This window comes from Anomaloglossus baeobatrachus, chromosome 7 (assembly GCF_048569485.1).
Source record: "Anomaloglossus baeobatrachus isolate aAnoBae1 chromosome 7, aAnoBae1.hap1, whole genome shotgun sequence".
NCBI lineage: Eukaryota > Metazoa > Chordata > Amphibia > Anura > Aromobatidae > Anomaloglossus > Anomaloglossus baeobatrachus.
This window is the reverse complement of record NC_134359.1, coordinates 250,227,484-250,248,557: the sequence shown is the minus strand read 5'-3', so window position 1 is coordinate 250,248,557 and position 21,074 is coordinate 250,227,484. Positions and strand designations below refer to the sequence as shown.

General features: G+C 48.3%; 1 protein-coding gene across 1 annotated transcript in view; it reads left to right on the top strand.

The window, feature by feature from the left end:
* DNAH3 (dynein axonemal heavy chain 3) overlaps positions 1-21,074 on the top strand; it is a 594,186-nt gene that overhangs the window by 308,381 nt on the left and 264,731 nt on the right. The window contains exons 31-32 of the mRNA XM_075319752.1: positions 10,736-10,912; positions 14,453-14,544. Coding sequence (XP_075175867.1) covers positions 10,736-10,912; positions 14,453-14,544 — 269 coding nt within the window. The remainder of the gene's footprint in view (positions 1-10,735; positions 10,913-14,452; positions 14,545-21,074) is intronic.

Sequence of the window (21,074 nt, the reverse complement as noted above, 5' to 3'; positions counted from 1 at the left end):
GACCTTGATGTGCCTGCAGGGAGTGTGGGGTGTGTAGGTGTTGTGCTCTGTGGCCCCTGGCTTGTCCAGGGCAACACATTCCCCCTTAGCAAAATGCAGACCGTCCTCGGGCTGCCCGTCCATCACCGGTTTTATTTTCACTAACTGGAAAAATATGAAAAGGTAAAATCGGTAATACACTTACAATTAAAATAACATCTTCCCACATCGGGAGGTACTCTTACTTAAACGTTACGGTAACGGTTACGGCTTCCGCTCTCTCCCACCCAAGCAACCTGGCCCTGATGCTGCCCCTAAACAAATAGGCAGCACCCCTTGACCCCAGTCCTGCACAAATTGCCCGAGCGGGTTCTGTCCTTTTCAGGGGACCCACGTCCATGGGGAGCCCCTGAAACCCCCAGATGATTGCCACCGGTTCCGGTGGTGGCTGGGCCCCCGCCTACTCTATTGCAGGCCCCTCCTCCAATCTGCCTCTCCAGAGGCGGTAACGGTGGAAGCTGTAACAACATAATTATTTACAGGCCACAAGTTTGTGGTTGCCTTGCAAGTTCTCAGGAATGTTCATAGAAGTTTCTATGTGATTTTGTAAAGGGGGTCCCAACGGGGACCAGTTGCCGGCTACGACCGGTTTCAAATCAAGGCTTGTCAATCAGGTAAATCTTCGGTTTAATCATTTACTTACCATTCTTTTAAACGGTACTTTCAACACACACACAATTTTTCCCCTTTAAAGAACAGTTTCCCTGTACCTAAGTGGGGGTCTACCGAGGTTGGGCCGAGTGGACCTCCGGGGTCCGGTATCAGTGGGGACAGGCAGTGGGGCAGAGGGAACATTCAGTTCCTCTTCCCTGCTATCGTGTGGGACAGGCGGAGGCATAGGGGAGTTGGGCACAGGTTCACCCCTGGGCACTGGCACTGGCTCACGGTTGACCGCCTCCATCACTTCTCCATCCACAGGTTGTGGGAACAGTATCACTGGAAGAATCACCGCGCCGTTCTGTGTAGGCCAGTCCGCTGGGAAGTCACCCATCACTGTGTGGATTACCTCTTTTGCCTTCTCCGCTGGTGGAGGAACCGGAACTTCAGCCGCTGCTCTCAATGCTGGTGAGCACTTCTTTAGATGGTCCCGGGAAACCGTGGCCAAGGTGCCCCCTTGGTCACGACTGATCTGGTAGGCCTTCCCATCATCCCATCCTGTGGGCTGTATGACATATGGGGTTTGCAGCCATTGATCATCCAGCTTGTGGGTCCTCCTCTTTCGCTTCAGCACCACATCTCCAGGCTGGAAAGGGCCAGCAGACGCCTTCTGGTTGAAGCGCTGCTCCTGTTGTTCCCGACTCCGACTCAAGTTCTTCTCAACATATTCCTGAATCTGTCGGTACTGTACCCTCCGCCGAGTTTCCCATTCAGCTGTCGAAGGGAGTGCTTCTGGGGCTTCCAATCCCATGTCCAGATCCACCGGTAGCCGGCCGGGGCAAGCCCTCATCAGGTATGCTGGGGTGCACTTCGTTGAGCTGGAAGGGATATTGTTGAACATATCGACCAAGTCAGGTAGCTTCTCCGGCCACAGGTTCCGCTCTTCTAGCGGCAATGTCTTGAGGAGGCCCAGGACCAAGTGGTTCATCTTCTCACACATGCCGTTGGTTTGGGCATGGTAAGGCGTTGTCCGGATCTTTTTGCAGCCGTACAACTGACAAAACTCATGGAACACCTCCGCTTCAAAGGTCGGGCCTTGGCACCTTCTCAGGGTATCCATGTGGTCGACAGAAATAAGCCTGGAATGCTCTAGCGGCAGTACGGCCAGTTAGGTCTTTAACTGGGACAACCACCATGAACCTCGAGTAGTGATCTACTATGGTTAGAGCGTAGGTGTACCCACTTCGGCTGGGGGTGAGCTTTACATGGTCCAGGGCGACCAGCTCCAGCGGTTGATGTGTAACAATCGGGTGTAGGGGCGCCTTCTGGCTGGCCTCGTCCTTCCTTCTCAGTGTGCAAGGGCCGCACTCTCGGCACCAGGCCTCTACAGACTCCCGCATCCCGCTCCAATAGAACCGCTCTCTCAACAGCATTTCCAGCTTCTTCCACCCGAAGTGTCCGGCACCATCATGGTACGCCTGTAGAACGGTGGGTACATTAGCTTGGGGAATCACCAACTGGCGGATTTTCTCATGAGTCTTTGGGTTAATCAGCTCACGGTACAACTTCCCCTGGTGTAGATACAGCCGGGTCCGTTCTCGCCACAGGCATTGGGCTTCCGCTGGGGCGGCAGGGTCTATTCCAGCAGCGCCTTGCTCCACCAGGATCTTGACTAGGCGGACAGCGGGCGCCTGGTTTTGAGTTTCCTGCCACTCCTGACTGGGCAGCGGGTCCAGGTGCACCCGTTGTTGGTGGACATGTACCTTCTCAGTTGGTGGCTGGTGAAATGCAGGCAACTCGATCTCTTCGAGGTCGTCATCCTCGCACCCTTCTTCCGACAAGTGGGGCATCCGAGAGAGTGCATCAGCATTAACGTTGGCACGACCGGCCCTGTATTTGATGGTAAAATCGTAGTTGGCTAGCCTGGCCACCCACCGCTGTTCTAACGCGCCCAACTTGGCCGTGTCCAGGTGGGTCAGCGGATTGTTATTCGTGAAAGCGGTGAATTTTGCTGCAGCCAGGTAATGGCGGAACCGCTCGGTGATAGCCCACACCAGCGCCAGGAGCTCAAGCTTGAAAGAGCTGTAGTTCTCAGGATTCCTTTCAGTCGGTCGGAGCTTTTGGCTAGCATAAGCAATCACTTTTTCCTTCCCATCTTGGACCTGGGATAAGACTGCCCCCAAGCCCACATTGCTGGCATCGGTGTAGAGGATGAACGGGTAGCTGTAATCAGGATACGCTAGGATCTCCTCTCCGGTCAAGGCCGCTTTCAGCTGGCGGAAGGATTCCTCATGCCTCTCTTCCCACATCAGTGGGGCTCCGAGGGGTCTACCACCTTTGGTCTGTCCCACGAGGAGGTCTTGCATGGAGGCAGCCATCTTCGTGTATCCCTTGATGAAGCGACGGTAGTACCCCACCAGACCCAGAAACTGCCTTACTTCCCTCACTGTGGTTGGTCTCGGCCAGTCTTGGATGGCAGTGCTCTTCTCGGGGTCGGGGGCGACACCTTCTGCACCCACCACATGCCCCAGGTACTGCACTTTGGGTTTCAGCAGATGACACTTGGAGGGCTTCAACTTCATCCCGTATTTGGCAAGGGACGCGAATACCTCGGCCAGGTGCTCCAGGTGGGCTTCATATGTCTGGGAGTACACAATCACATCATCCAGGTATAACAGGACGGTCTCGAAATTTAAATGCCCCAGACAGCATTCCATCAGCCGTTGGAAGGTTCCAGGGGCGTTGCACAGCCCGAACGGCATACTATTGAATTCACAAAGCCCCATTGGGGTGGTGAAGGCAGTTTTCTCCCGGTCCTCGGGTGCCACGGCCACTTGCCATTAGCCGCTGGTGAGGTCAAGGGTAGAGAAGTAGTTTGCGGTTCTCAGTGCGGCCAAGGACTCTTCAATATGGGGCAGTGGGTAAGCATCTTTATGCGTTATCTGGTTAATCTTCCGGTAATCCACACACATCCGCATGGTGCCGTCCTTCTTCTTAACCAGTACCAACGGGGCGGCCCAGGGACTACAGCTGTCCCTGATAACCCCTGCCTCCCTCATGTTCCTTAACATGTCCTTGGCACATTGGTAGTGTGCAGGGGGAATAGGCCTGTACCTTTCTTTGATAGGGGGGTGTTCACCGGTGGGGATATGGTGTTGGACCCCTTTAATCTGCCCAAAGTCTAGGGGGTGTTTGCTAAAAACTTGCTCATACTCCCGTACCACCCGGTATACCCCTTCTTTGTGATGTGTAGGAGTATCGTCAGTGCCTACATGTAACTGTCGGTGCCACTCATCTAACTCTCCTTGGGGCGGGTGAGTGCTGGCAGTCGGTGGTGAGGTTGGGGGGACTGCCTCGTGGATGGTGTGGGGATCGAGAGTGAGCAACTTAGCAAGTGTAGCATACCGGGGAAGCCTGACTTCTTCCTCCCCACAGTTCAGCACCCTCACAGGCACTCTCCCCTTCTTTACATCTACCACCCCTCGTGCGGCCATTACTGTGGGCCAGTGCTCGGAGGGCATGGGCTCTATCATGGCAGGGTAGTCACGCCCCTGAGGCCCTACTGCTGCCCTACACCAAATCATCATCTCACTCCTAGGGGGCACAATCAACGGGGCAACATCCATCACTCTCACCCCACCAATCTCTCCTCCCGTCGAGTTCACATGCTGGCGGTACATCAAGGCTCGGATCTCACGCTGCACAGCTCTCTGTCGGCTCCCCGCCACCGTGGCGGCCAGCTGCTGCAGTAGGGTCAACACATCACTCATACAGTGCTCCATCACATTGGTTCCTAGCACTATCTTCGGGTTATGATCACTGGGTTCATTCATTATCACAATCATACCCTGATGTTGCAGTTCAGCTCGCCCCACAGTCATGGCCACTTGTTTGTATCCCACTTGGGTCAATGGGAGTCCATCAGCAGCAATCAGTGTTATACTAGCATCTGGGGGAGCCAGCTCGTCGGTCTCCCAATGCCGTTGATACAATGTGTATGGTATGGTGGTTACCTGTGATCCAGTGTCCAGGAGAGCCATCAGCGGTATGCCGTCCACAGCCACGGGGATGATGGGTCGGGCCCCGATGTATCGGTCCCGCCAGTCTGGGGGGCCATGGGGTTCTACTCCTGAGGATTGGCCCATGGCCCCAGGGGTTGCTCGTTTAACGGACACCGTCGGGAGTAGTGGCCGGGTTTGCTGCACCTGTAACAAATCGGGGGTCCATACCGTGAGTCATTGGTTCTCCTCTGCTGCATCCAGGGGACGTCCTCAGGATGGTCGGCGAGCTGTATCTTTGCCGGAGGCTGGGATCTGGTCTGAGGCTGGAGTGCGGCGAGGATCTTGGCGAGGTCTCCATCCATGCGGCGGACCTGGGCAGCCAGTTCTTCCATCGTGCTGCTTGGAGCTGTAGGTACTGGAGATGCTGGTAGGGCAGGGGCCACCACGACGGGGGCCGTCTCAACTGGCCTTGGGGCTGGTTCCAAGACTTCCGAAGCTGGGGGTTGCAGAGCTTTAATGTCCCGTTCCTTTAACACAGCAAAGTCCACATCAGGGTGTTCTAGGGCCCACAGCCGGAGTTGTTTGCGGTCCTCCGAGGACCTCATCCCCTGCACAAATTGCTCTACTAACATTTTGTTGCTGTCCGCCTCATTGATGGTGTCCACCCGCTTCAGTGTGCGGAGGGCGGTTTGCAGACGTAAAGCGTAGTCCCGAATGCTGTCCACAGGCCGTTGCCGACATTGGTAAAACTGCATCCTCAGATCGGCTTCGGTACGGGTCTCAAAGGCAGTCTGTAGTTTCTCAAAGATGGTGGCTACAGAGAACCGGTCCCCCTCAGCCCAGGTCTCCGCCTCCTGCTCAGCCGCACCGGTTAGCTGCCCCAGCACTACCGCTGCACGTTGCTTATCAGTCAGGGGGTACAATTCTAGGAGCGGGCTAAGCTTCTTCCGGAAAACCTGTAACGCATCACGTTTCCCGTCGTACTGCGGCAGCCAGGTAGGTCCGGGCACATAGGGCAAGGAGAACGGCATCACATGAGCGAGAACTGGGACCGCGGCACCCCCCGCCAGCGCGGCCGGGACCTGGGCAGGCCCATTCCCATCCACGGGTGCCACTGCGGCTGCCACCGCCTCTCCTCCAGCAGCTCCGTCGGGCGCAGACATCTTGTTTCCGTCCCCCTTAGCCTCTTTCCGGCTCCTCCTCTACAGGGGCGGGGTTTTGGCCTTCGCGCCTCCACTACTCGAGGAGACGCTCGAGCGGGAACTCTTCACGCCAAAGATGGCGGCTTCTGAAATTTTCTGGCCGGACACCTCCGGCGGTAACCAGACGGCAGAGCGGTAAGATCCTGTTCGTGACGCCAAGTTGTCGCGGGCGGAGGAGGGGACACTGCGCTCTCCCACTGCTCGGGTCCGGCTGCCGCTGCTCTGCGGCTGCTGCTGCTCGGTGGCTTGAGTGATGGGCCGGATCCTGGGGACTCGAGCGGCGCTCCTCGCCCGTGAGTGAAAAGGGGTGGTTTGGTTTTGGGGATATTGTCCGTGACGCCACCCACGGTTGTGGTGATTGTGTGGACACCACCGCTGCTCTGGACGGGGATCCTGGGAGCGGTGACAGGGAGCAGCTTTGTTGTTATTTCTCCCCTCCGTGGGTAGGGGGTTGGTTGTCCCGGGGCCCGGTGATGGGGTAGGAGTGGATGGCAGGCGGGTTGCGGGGCCTGGTGAGGTGCAGGGTCGCAGGGGCAGCGCTGTGCCGCACGGCACGGAGGTACTCACTCAGCCCAATGATGATGACACAGTTCACGGTAAAACAAGCGGCTGGATGGACGGGTCCCTCGGACGGCTGCAGTGTTGTTGTTCCCTGCAGGTTAGTGATGACTGTCTCTCCCTGCACCTATGTTCTATGTTGATTCCGATGGGTTCCCACCGGTAACCCGCTCCCCGACCTGGATGTGGGCCGGAGGAGCCCCTTTTGCCCGCAGGCGCTGGCCCTGGGAAACAGTTGCCCTTGGCGGTGGCGGTGTCTCCCCTTCACGGTTGGACGGTTGCCTTCTGTCGGGACTTGACTGTTTGGAAACCCGGAGGTCCCCTTCACTAACGGATTCGGCAACTTCACGGCGACTCCTAGCCTTGCCGGGGTCCGAAAAGCCCCTGCCAATGGTGCTGGCTTCTCTTTGTGTACGGCAAACTCCGATAGGCCATTCCTGCAGACGGTCACCACCGTCTGCCAACCTTGCTGTTCTGTCCGGGCCACACACCCGGACCAACTTCAGGCTGTCTTGCTGTCACTTTTCTCTTTCCACTTTTACTACTCCAACTGGTCTCTTTCCTCTCCAAACTCTATCTCTCTACTTCACCTCCTTCCACTTCCTCCTCCAAAACTAGACTGCCTGTTTTCCCTCCTCCAGGACTGTGAACTCCTTGGTGGGTGGAGACCAACCGCCTGGCTCCACCCCCTGGTGTGGACATCAGCCCCTGGAGGAAGGCAACAAGGGTTTTGTGTCTGACCTTGATGTGCCTGCAGGGAGTGTGGGGTGTGTAGGTGTTGTGCTCTGTGGCCCCTGGCTTGTCCAGGGCGACACACTCACGTGACTTTGTGACGTCACGCTAGCCTCGCGTCCAATCATCGCTGACTTCTGTCTCTCTGCCTTCGGACAAAGCAGTTAATCAACAGAAAGTGAGTGCATCTTCCTGTTGATTGTTTCTGTGCCCAACCTCAGCAATGCGAGCCCCGGGACTGCTGGAACTATGCTGGCCACGCAGGTGAGTATAGGCTTTTTTTTATCTGGTGGAAATGTAACAGGGGTGTGTAACAGATGGCTAGGGAACATGGGGGATCCTATGCAGACTCTAATGCTGGGGACCTTGAGCTCACCCTCACACCCGGAGGTACCTTTGAAGGTAGGGAGGTCTGGGCCCCCAACCTGGCCTTAACTCCTGTCCTAGCCCTGATGACAGAGTCCCCACCACCCAGGGGACTGACAGGACAGAGATCTCAAAAAAAACTACCAACAAAGAATAACAGAAAGGGATAAATCAAAACTCATGCATACCTAAAATCTATACCAAAGAGCAACCAAAGGTGTATGGGTAGGGGTAGCAAGGGAAAGAAGGTAATAACAAAATCACACTACTATCGACAAACCACAGGAGACAGCAAATAGCACATCCTCTCTGCTCCTCAGCTAGCTCCAAACTGAATTGAATAATCGGCAAACTCTCTAGAAAACAGAGACTTTATGTCCAGTCCAGATGTGATTAACAACTAATAGCTGAGCAAGACTGCTGCTACACTAGAGGAGTAGTTAACCCTTCAAGTGCCTGAAGAAAAAAACACATTTAAAGTGCATGGTCTCAGATGGTAAGGGAAAGGCTAGCCCTGAGCCTGTCCAAGACACATGACAGAAAACGTGGAATCAGAGGGGATGTCCTAGAAGTGGACAAATCCTTCAAGTGCCCACGATGCTTTTTTGTTGAGTTTTTTACACTGTGTATATTCGCTGAGCAACAAACGCAGCGTGTCATGTAAAACTCTTGAAAGGTCCTTACCCCCCTCCCCACCATCTCCCACAGATCGTCATGACGATTATCTGATCGGCCTGAAAGTTTAAGTATTTAGCACTCGGGTGGGGGTAGAGCTACAGCCAAAAGATGCACAGAAAAGACAATCCTTTTGTTCTGTTGGAGGGAAAACTCCTAATACAGTTTTTTACCTGGCCCATTAATGCTAGAAAAATGAAAAAGATACTGCTAGAATCCCTGTGGAGCGCTGAACCCAGCGCACCGTTTAGCTTGACTGGGAGTTCGCTGGTATCACGACAATTGAGTGTTGGCCAGTAAAATCATGCTAGATGCGTTGTGTTTGGTATCTATGTAAAATTGAGATATAAAATATGATGCTAATATCTTTCACCTGTGTGGCCCAGGGGCAAAGATATGTGAAAAGCTAGAATTAAAGAACTTTGTGACAATCTTGGCACAGCCCACAAGAGACCGTAAAATGAGGTCACAGAGAGGTGGGTTACCTGAGGGATAAGAGCGATTAGCTCCTTTCTGGGGAAAAGTCAGTATTGGAAGGCATCAGTAAGAGGTGATGCTGGCCGTCTTTCTACCATCTTCTCTTGGAGACCTTCCCTCCCTAAATTCGGACGTCACACCTATGGCACGAGTTTAGTAAGTTTCACGGTTATACCTTTTATTTTTATGTAACTGTCTATAATGTATTTGTATTGTTCCCTTTTGTAAATTCTTGTATATTTTTTAAACACTGCCTATTCTCGGATTAAATATATAAAATGTAATAGTTAGTTTCCTTCTGTTCTATGTACGAACCCAAACCCGTTCGAAAAGCCTTCTGCTATCTGAAACGGGTCACCAACTACCTGTAGAAGTTGGGTGGTGGCAGCGTAATTATTATTGCATAGAATTATTGGGGTGCTATCATTAAGGGTACCGAGGTATATATATATATATATATATATATATATATATTCCATTAGAGGGAATTGGTGATATATACATTTACCCTTGCTGTGAGACCTCCAATATTTGGCATTATTCGCTCAGCAGCCTCATTCTGTTCATTGTCCTGCAGTACCAAAAGTGGCCTGCCGGCAAGAGGGGCGCTAGAGAGTAACCTGTCTGTGACAAATTAGTGAACAGCTGCGGGATATCTGAGTGACTTCCCCGGCTGTTCGTGACACAGCGTCTTACAACAAATTGGATGGGAGTTATAGAAATCTCATGCCCACTGTGCTTCTTTTATTCAGTGTCTTTAAAATCCACAACATCAGTTTCTTTTGTGAGTTTGCTGAGTTTTATTTGCAGATTTTACCTATAGAATTGCATCAGATGTGGAAAATCCACTGGTAAAAAGCGCATATGCGTATTTAGTGCATTTCTGCTGTGTGCACGTACCCAAACATGACGAGCCATTTTACTCTGAGAAGACAAAAGGGTGCTTTACACGCTGCAACATCGCTAACGATATATCATCAGGGTCACGGTGTTTGTGACGCACATCCGGTGTCGTTAGCGACATCGCAGCATGTGACAGCTAGGAGCGACGATCAACGATCGCAAAACGCCAAAAATCATTGATCGCTGACACGTTGCTCATTTTCATAATAGCGTTGGTGGTGCATGCCGCTGGTTGTTTGTCGTTCCTGCGGCACCACACATCGCTATGTGTGACACTGCAGGAGCGACGAACATCTCCTTACCTGCGTCCACCGGCAATGAGGAAGGAAGGAGGTGGGTGGCATGTTCCGGCCCCTCATCTCCGCCTCTTCGCTTCTATTGGACGGCCGTTTTGTGACGTCGCTGTGACGCCAAACGCACCTCCCCCTTGAAGGAGGGATTGTTCGGCAGCAACAGTGACGTCACAGAACAGGTATGTGCGTGTGATGCTGTAGTAGCGATAATGTTCGATACGGCAGCGATCACCACATATTGCACCAACGACGGGGGTGGGTGCTATCGCTACCGATGTCGCAGTGTGTAAAGCAACCTTAAGCCATAAAAAGGAGGCAAGGAGAGAAACTACCTGTATGGCAAGCCACAATTCAAATGAAAAAAGTCGATCCAGCACAGTTCCAGTAGATAAAATTAAAGGTCCTTTATTGGAAAAACATTAAAAGTCCATTATGCCATGCTGCGAGGATGCGTTTCGGACTAACGGTCCTTACTCTGAGACTGAGTAAGGACAGTTAGTCCGAAACGCGTCCTCGCAGCATGGCATAATGGACTTTTAATGTTTTTCCAATAAAGGACTTTTAATTTTATCTACTGGAACTGTGCTGGATCGAATTTTTTCATTTAAATTGTGGATACCAAAGGAGCGGGCTGACTCCATTCAGATCCCTGCACGGTCAGATGATGGTATCCTAAACAGAGAGGTTAGCTGGATGTACTTTTTGTAAATGCTTTGTGAAGTCTGTATGGCAAGCCACTATTTGGAAGAATGATGAATGACAGGCTGATTTTGCTCTTTCTATTTAGGTGTCATGTTTATGCATTATGTTTATTGTACTATGCAATGTGGCTCACATTATGTATTTGGATGACTGTATGAAATATATATAAGTAATATCTTTCTATTACCAGGTGGAGGTTTTGTCAGTAGTGGCCCAGCAGATTCTCAGTATACAACAGGCAATCATAAGAAACATGAAAACATTCTTATTTGAGGGAACTGAGCTGACACTGAACCCAACATGTTCTGTATTCATCACCATGAATCCCGGCTACGCTGGTCGTGCTGAACTGCCTGATAATCTAAAGGTACGCAGATGACATTATTTTAATGTTGTATTCCAACAATAAAAATTCTATTTATTCAAATTTAAAACCATAAATAATAACTCAACAATAACAGTTGGCCAAACCTGCCCATTTTGGCAAGATATACAGTTAGGTCCAGAAATATTTGGACAGTGACACAAGTTTTGTTATTTTAGCTGTTTACAAAAACATGTTCAGAAATACAATTATATATATAATATGGGCTGAAAGTGCACACTCCCAGCTGCAATATGAGAGTTTTCACATCCAAATCGGAGAAAGGGTTTAGGAATCATAGCTCTGTAATGCATACCCTCCTCTTTTTCAAGGGACCAAAAGTAATTGGACAAGGGACTCTAAGGGCTGCAATTAACTCTGAAGGCGTCTCCCTCGTTCACCTGTAATCAATGAAGTAGTTAAAAGGTCTGGGGTTGATTACAGGTGTGTGGTTTTGCATTTGGAAGCTGTTGCTGTCACCAGACAACATGCGGTCTAAGGAACTCTCAATTGAGGTGAAGCAGAACATCCTGAGGCTGAAAAAAAAGAAAAAATCCATCAGAGAGATAGCAGACATGCTTGGAGTAGCAAAATCAACAGTCGGGTACATTCTGAGAAAAAAAGGAATTGACTGATGAGCTTGGGAACTCAAAAAGGCCTGGGCGTCCACGGATGACAACAGTGGTGGATGATCGCCGCATACTTTCTTTGGTGAAGAAGAACCCGTTCACAACATCAACTGAAGTCCAGAACACTCTCAGTGAAGTAGGTGTATCTGTCTCTAAGTCAACAGTAAAGAGAAGACTCCATGAAAGTAAATACAAAGGGTTCACATCTAGATGCAAACCATTCATCAATTCCAAAAATAGACAGGCCAGAGTTAAATTTGCTGAAAAACACCTCATGAAGCCAGCTCAGTTCTGGAAAAGTATTCTATGGACAGATGAGACAAAGATCAACCAGTACCAGAATGATGGGAAGAAAAAAAATTGGAGAAGAAAGGGAACTGCACATGATCCAAGGCACACCACATCCTCTGTAAAACATGGTGGAGGCAACGTGATGGCATGGGCATGCATGGCTTTCAATGGCACTGGGTCACTTGTGTTTATTGATGACATAACAGCAGACAAGAGTAGCCGGATGAATTCTGAAGTGTACCGGGATATACTTTCAGCCCAGATTCAGCCAAATGCCGCAAAGTTGATCGGACGGCGCTTCATAGTACAGATGGACAATGACCCAAAGCATACAGCCAAAGCTACCCAGGAGTTCATGAGTGCAAAAAAGTGGAACATTCTGCAATGGCCAAGTCAATCACCAGATCTTAACCCAATTGAGCATGCATTTCACTTGCTCAAATCCAGACTTAAGACGGAAAGACCCACAAACAAGCAAGACCTGAAGGCTGCGGCTGTAAAGGCCTGGCAAAGCATTAAGAAGGAGGAAACCCAGCGTTTGGTGATGTCCATGGGTTCCAGACTTAAGGCAGTGATTGCCTCCAAAGGATTCGCAACAAAATATTGAAAATAAAAATATTTTGTTTGGGTTTGGTTTATTTGTCCAATTACCTTTGACCTCCTAAAATGTGGAGTGTTTGTAAAGAAATGTGTACAATTTCTATCAGATATTTTTGTTCAAACCTTCAAATGAAATGTTACAATCTGCACTTGAATTCTGTTGTAGAGGTTTCATTTCAAATCCAATGTGGTGGCATGCAGAGCCCAACTCGCGAAAATTGTGTCACTGTCCAAATATTTCTGGACCTAACTGTATGGCTTATAGTGAAGCCCAATAGTATTCGCATACAGCACGATACTGCTTTTATGGCCCCTCACACACTATTATGTCCCCACAGACCTCGACACACAGTATGTTGTCCTCCACACACTACATTCACCCACCCACAGTATAATGGCTCTCCAGTATATTCGCCCACACATAGGCTGATCCCCCCCTACACACACACACACACACACACACACACAGTATGAGGTGCCCACACTACATTCCCCCACATGCAGTATAATTCCGCCATTGTACATTCCCTCACACAGTCTGATTCTTCCACATTCTCCCCCCCCCACATAGTATGATGCCCCAAGAGTATATTCCCTTGAAGACAGTATGATGCCCCCACAGTACATTCTTCCATATAAAGGCTAATTCCCTCACATTCACCCCCCATAGTATGAATAGTATGATGTGCCCAGACTACATTCAAACACATACTGTATAATTCTCCCACTGTTCATTCCCCCACACACAGACTGATTCCCCCACATTCTCCCACCACAGTATTATATGCAAACTTTACATTCCCCCCATGATGCTCCCACACAGTATGATGCTCCCACACAGTATGATGCTCCCACACAGTATGGTGCTCTCACACAGTATGATGCTCCCACACAGTATGATGCTCCCACACAGTATGATGCTCCCACACAGTATGATGCTCCCACACAGTATGATGCTCCCACACAGTATGATGCTCTCACACAGTATGATGCTCTCACACAGTATGATGTTCTCACACAGTATGATGCTCTCACACAGTATGATGCTCCCACACAGTATGATGTTTCCACACAGTATGATGCTCCCACACAGTATGATGCTCCCACACAGTATGATGCCCCCACACAGTATGATGCTCTCACACAGTATGATGCTCTCACACAGTATGATACTCTCACACAGTATGATGCTCTCACACAGTATGATGCTCCCACACAGTATGATGCTCCCATACAGTATGATGCCACCACACAGTATGATGCTCTCACACAGTATGATGCTCCCACACAGTTTGATGCTCCCACACAGTATGATGCTCCCACACAGTATGATGCCACCACACAGTATGATGCTCTCACACAGTATGATGCTCTCACACAGTATGATGCTCTCACACAGTATGATGCTCTCACACAGTATGATGCTCCCACAGTATGATGCTCCCACACAGTATGATGCTTCCACACAGTATGATGCTCCCACACAGTATGATGCTCCCACACAGTATGATGCCCCCCACACAGTTTGATGCTCCCACACAGTATGATGCTCCCAGACAGTATGATGCTCCCACACAGTATGATGCTCTCACACAGTATGATGCTCCCATACAGTATGATGCTCCCACACATAGTATGATGCTCCCACACATAGTATGATGCGCCCACACAAATTGATGCCCACAGAAATTGTGATGCTCTTACACATTTTTTATAGAGCCTTGTCACATGACATAGGATATTAAGTCAAACCAGGGTCGTCTGCTAAAAGATAACTTTTTCTGGATGTTTTTCTCATTATAATCTCCTTGAGCAGAGAGAGTGGGTTTTGTGACCTTGACACTCACCTTTCAGTGGTTTCTGCTGACAGATAAAGTATGGTATGGTTCTGATTATAATTTGTTGCTATAAGGAATGCTATTTTTCATAGCTTATTTTATATGGACCAACATGATTTTACATGTTCGTACACACATATTGTAATATTAAGTATTGATAAAGTTGAATACATTTTGTTTTTCAGGCATTGTTTAGGACTGTGGCTATGATGGTCCCAGACTATGCCCTTATCGGGGAAATATCCCTTTATTCAATGGGATTTTTGGATTCTAGAAGGTAAGAGCACACGCATGGCCAGGTTCACAAGAGCATGGGCAAAAGTTTCTGTTTTTCAGCCAGAAAAATAAGACGATTTTTCATCCATATTGACGTCAGTACCATATGCCATCAGTATTTTATCCGTATGGCAGTATTTTCTTTTATATGATATCCATATAACATCCAATTACATTACAATTGTTTTGCTAAATTATTTTAACACTAAGGGCGGCTTTGCACACTACGACATCGCAGGTGCGATGTCGGTGGGGTCAAATTGAAAGTGACGCACATCCGGCATCGCATGCGACATCGTACTGTGTAAAACCTAGATGATACGATTAACGAGCGCAAAATCGTCGTAATCGTATCATCGGTGCAGCGTCGGCGTAATCCATAATTACGCTGACGCGACGGTCCGATATTGTTCCTCGCTCCTGTGGCAGCACACATCGCTGTGTGTGAAGTCGCAGGAGCGAGGAACATCTCCTACCGGTGTCACTGCGGCTTCCGTAGGATATGCGGAAGGAAGGAGATGGGCGGGATGTTTACATCCTGCTCATTTCTGCCCCTCCGCCGCTATTGGCCGCCTGCCGTGTGACGTCGCTATGACGCCGCACGACCCGCCCCCTTAGGAAGGAGGCGGGTCGCCGGCCAGAGCGACGGTCGCAGGGCAGGTGAGTGCATGTGAAGCTGGCGTAGCGATAATGTTCGCTACGCCAGTTATCACACGATATCGTACCTGCGACGGGGGCGGGGACAATCGCGTGCGACATCGCAGCATCGGCTTGCGATGTCGCAACGTACAAAGCCCGCCTAAGGTTCAGATACGACTTTAAAGAAGGCAATCAAGTAATTTTGTTATAAAGGTTAATATGAAATACAAACTTAAAGGAAAAGTAGGATATTGCGTACACTTTTGTATATTCAACATACAAAGGTTAAGTACTTACATCACCAAGGAGATTTTGAACATCATCTTTCTGGAACTGCAGCCAGAAAAGCATGACATAGACAAAGAACTCCTGGAAATACCACACGGACCGGACGCCTCACGGTGCAGGTACATGAGCTTCTGTCTTTGCTATATTTCATCTGATCTTAAGGCCACGTCTCACTAAGCGACATCGCTAGTGACATCACTGCTGAGTCACGTTTTTTGTGACGCAACAGCGATCTTGCTAGCGATGTCGCTGTGTTTGACATCCAGCAACGACCTGGCCCCTGCTGTGAGGTCGCCGGACGTTGCTGAATGTCCTGGACCATTTTTTGGTCGTTGGTGTCCCACTGGGCAACATGTTTGACGCCATATCAACGACGAGCGACCTCGTTGGGGACTCAGAACTCAGCGACACATGCGTGGTTTTGCCTTTCCTTTACAGCACCACCTCAAATGCGATTGGTGGTCACAACTGCGGCTTTGTTTGAAAAGAAGACAACAAGGTCGCACTTCCGTCCTTTGTTCCCGGGCACATACTGGTTTTCAGATTGTACTAGAGACCTCCAGACTTGCGTGCTGGTTTGCGGATCTTAAGCTCTCCAGGCTTCTGACTTCTGACTTCCACGTCGTTTCATGTTCCTCCTTCTGATAGTTAGATGGAAGTAAAGGCAAGGCCGCCCAGTCACAACGCACTTACGACCACCAATCGGAGCAGAGGGGGCGCGGAAAAGGCAACGTAGATGCACGCCTCTATGTTACTAATCGTGCTATGTGACAGGGTCTCAGCGACCAACGATATCGTTGCACAAGTCGTCATGGGTCGCTGTATCGTTGCTGCGTCGTTGGGAATATCTCACTGTTTGGCCGCTCGCCAGCGACCATGTAGTGACTTACTAGCGATCTCGAACAGGTCATATCGTTGTCGGGATCACTGGAGCGTCACTCAGTGTGACGCTACCTTAAAATAGAGACTTGCACAAAAATTACAAACCTTATTATTGATCCATGCCCATTGATGGCCAGTCATTGGGCTTAGATGAATCAGAGATACACCACATATCAGACAATGGGGCAATAAACCCACAGCATTCAAATCTCCCAAGAATACACATCAGGTATTTGAGCTTGGTAAATCACAGCGTTTGTTACAATGGATATATTGTCTGTCTGTGTACATAGCAAACACATAAAACATCAGATTGTTCAGCTAAGTAAATCATAAGGTTTCTGTTACAATGGATATATTGTCTGTCTGTATCAACAATATGTTTTTAACTTAACATAATGTATGGACTCAAAAATAGCCATTTTTATATTTGCTATACAACAATTTATAATAAAAGGCAGAATACAGTTTAGTATCTTGATAACTTCAATGGATCAAAAACCACATTTACTTGCATTGGTCACAGTGCCCATTTTGCTCACGCACAGACCAGTGACCAATTTTATGCTTATCTGAACGAGCCCTTACTCCAATCAGCCACTGATCTAAGGGGCCACGGAGGGTGCCACGCTCCAATATAAGGCTGAACTCCTATAGAATGTAAGTCCACAAGGGCAGGGCCCTCTTCCTCTGTAACTTATATATGTATTCTGTATGTAACCCCCTTCCCATGTACAGCACCATGGAATCAATGGTGCTCAATAAATATTATTATTATTATTATTATTATTATTATTAACTTCCTAAAATGGCGAACAAATGATGGGGGACATGGCCAAGAGAAGATGGATGATGAACAATCAACAAGGCCATTTTGTTGTAGATTATTCATTCTGGTGGTATTCATCAGCAATGAGAACTGATTTTATTTTTTTTAATATTTTTTTTATTTTTTTAGAAGAAGAGATGGGATTTTTATATTAACCCCTTTATCAAACAAAGTACGGAACAGAACTCCTATTAGAGGAACACGTGAATAATTTTTCTCTTTGCATTAAATTAAGCAGAGAGGGAATATTCTGTACATAATATCACTAAATGATGCTGACGAAAGATTAAGCATTCTGATTATCTGCCTCCTGATAAATATTTCACGGTACGATCAATTCCTTTAATTGCTCTGTACTGCCGACATTAACTTGAGTTCCGATCCATGATTGAAGCAATCTATTAAGTCAGTAGAAGTCACATACTGTATTCTCCTACTTGGCTATAATCCGCTCTTTGAAATGAATCTTAGGGTTTTCTTATTAGCAAAAAGGAGACAATTGTACTCTGTAGTGCTAAGACACATTTACAGTTTCCCATGTTAAAGCATTCAATGTATCTGTAAAAATGAAATGCCATATGTGTAGCATCCATTTTTTTTTTTTTTTTTTAAAATCACCCATAGACATGATTATCCAGTGTACGGAAGGAACTTGTCACTGGTGACAGACAGTCCTGTGGTGTCTGGCAATAGAAGGTCACGATGTTTGTCTGTGCACAATGCTCCTTGACTTTCTATTGTTCCTGCTGTCTGTATTCATTGTACTAGGTATCTCCTCTGCTGGGTTTCATCCTTTTCCCTTTAAGACACAGCAAAGCTCCTCTTCCATCCAGCTGCTTATCATCTGTATTACCCTGGAGTTTAAATACACCCATTTGCTGGTCATATTCAGTTCATTCTAGATCTGGGTGCAAGTAGGAGGCTTGTACTGAAACTTTGATGAACTTCTATCTGAGTCATCTGTGGATAAGTAGTTCATGCTTTTTCCCCTGTGTGTCCTCCTTGTGTCTTTTTTTAGCGTTTAGTGGGGTTGACGAAAAGCTCATCCCATCCATTGTCTATTTAGGGCCCAGCACTAGAAATATCTAGGGTCAGGTATCCGGCTGAGCGCATAGGTGCGGAACCTATCTAGTGTGGAGAGGGACCCCAGGGACAAGCGGTAGGTTTGGTCAGGAGTCACCATCTCCCCCCTTCCCTAGACACAGGTTTCCCCTTCCCTTCCGCCGTGCGCATAGTACTCCCCCATACCTAGCATGACAGAACCAGTACATGCTGCCATTTTTTTCAACACACAAATTTATTCTGTTAAAATAATCGCCCGTCTACACTGCCCCATTGAATAACTTTGGTTCGAGTGTGGTCTTGTTTTTTATAGACAGCACTTGGACCAAAAAAAACTGTGGTGTGAATGAGCCCTTAAAGAGCCCAATGTCTAATCTGGACGACCTCTGATCATAAGCCCTATTAGTATACATGGATGTCATTGACAATCAGCAGCCATCTATGTATTACATGATTCATCTGAATATTACATTTGCAATGTCCGGCCGACTGAAATTAAGTGTAATAAGACAGCGCCCCCTAAAGGTATCTAAGAATGCGACATCTGAACACGTTCCACAAGCTCGTTTTCCCCATCAATGTACGTAGCCTCCTGGCTATGTTGTGCTTGTACATTGATTTCTATGTTATTAGCGTGTCCTGAGAGCGACAAACACAAAGAAGCGTTCATCACTCCCGTGTGATAGGCCATGGCTGTTAAAATCCTTTTTAACCCTTTAATGATAATGACTGTTTGAGCGTTATTAGACCAAGCAATTTTTTTTACAGTGTTTTCATCCTCTCCTTTTAATATCTCATTCAAATGGTAGTTTGTTTTTTTCTTGTATGTGAAAAAAATCAGACCAATTTTCATCAGGGTTTGGCCGGTAAGTCCATTTTTACCATCAGGGATTTTTTTCGGCAACAAAAGAAAAATAAAATTGCAAAACGTCTCCAACCAATGGGCCTAAGTTTACATGGACATATAAAAAAAATGTCATATTTTCAGCCAAAAAGAAACAGATAGCTGTTATGATCTGGTAAACGTGGACGATCACAAAAATGCCATCAGCGGAAAAACAAAGAAAACACAAGAGTAGTTGGAACCTGAGCTGACCGCAATTCCCCATCTGTCAGAGCACACTAGAAGTAGCCGTGGAGCGTTCCTAAACACACCTAGACGCCATGTCACAGCCGGAGAAACTTACTACACCTCACAGATAGAAATGAGAAAACCTATCTTGCCTCAGAGCAGTCCCCAAAGGAATAGAAAGCCCCCAACATATAGAGCCAACAGTGATGTAAGAAAACATAATACACAGATAGGAAATATAGATTAGCAAAGGTGAGGCCTGACTTCCTAGATAGAACAGGACAAGACACATAACTGTTGTGAACACATTTGAATTAGATTCCAGTTTAGGGCTCCCTCTTGTGGTCAGTGCTGGTAATGCAGCTGACTTACTGAGTGGGAACTGGACAGCTGAGTAGGATTTGCAATCAGGCCATTTGGTTTGGGCCTATATAACTATGTAGCTTCCTTTTGTTCCTTGCCGGTCCCCAATTGTATTTCCTGTGTTCTAGAGACTTCCTGAAACCAGCCCTGTTCTCTGTGTCTACCAGAACTCCTCTCAGATAAGTTGGTCTTGTACCTTTGCTTATGGCTTTTCACTTTCTTGTGATTTTGCCTGTGTGGAGTTCCTGGTGGAATTGGATTATTCCCTGCTGGGAGTATCTGTGTACCTTGCTCCATGTTCTGTTATGTATTGTGTTTTGTCATGCTTGGTACAATATTCAGTCCCCTCTCTATATCAATGTTTTTCTTGGATCTTAGTAAAGGCCGCTTTACACGCAACGACATCGCTAACGAGATGTCGTTGGGGGTCACGGAATTCGTGATGCACATCCGACCTCGTTAGCGACGTCGTTGCGTGTGAAACGCAGGAACGACCGGTAACGATCAAAATTACTTACCTTATCGTTGATCGTTGACGCGTCGTTCAATTCCCAAATATCGTTGCTGTTGCAGGATGCAGGTTGTTCGTCGTTCCTGCGGCAGCACACATCGCTATGTGTGACACCGCAGGAATGAGGAACAACCTCGTACCTGCGGCCGCCCACAATGAGGAAGGAAGGAGGTGGGCGGGATGTTCGTCCCGCTCATCTCCGCCCCTCCACTTCTATTGGGCGGCTGCTGTGTGACGTCGCTGTGACGGCAAACGAACCGCCCCCTTAGAAAGGAGGCGGTTCACCGGCCACAGCGACGTCACTAGGCAGGTAAGTATGTGTGACGGGTGTTAGCAATGTTGTGCGCCACGGGCAGAGATTTGCCCGTAATGCACAACCGACAGGGGCGGGTACGCTCGCTAGCAATATCGATAGCGATATCACAGCGTGTAAAGTGCCCTTAACACCAGAGTACTGATAAAGCGGGGGAGAGCCTGTTCAGGCTGAGTATTATTCCATGTCAGGCGTGCTGGTATTTAGTAGGGTTTTTTACGGCTGCAGTCAGTGCTCTTTCCTATGCAGATAGTTTTGGGCCTCATCTTTGCTGACTCTGTTCTCTAGCTACGTATTGTGTTTTCCTATATCACCGTAATCTTTACATGTGGGGGGCTATCTATATCTTTGGGGACTACTCCGAGGCAGATTAGCTTTTCTACATTTCTCTCTGTTAGCGTATTTAGTTCTCCGGCTGTGTCGAGATGACTAGGTCATCGTAGGCTCGTCCCACGGCTACTTCTAGTTGTGTGTCAGTATTAGGTCTGCAGTACGTTAAGGTTCCAGCCACTCTGGTTATTTTCTGGGTTTCCGAGTTATTGCTCTTTTTCTGATCCTCCTCTGTCACTGGA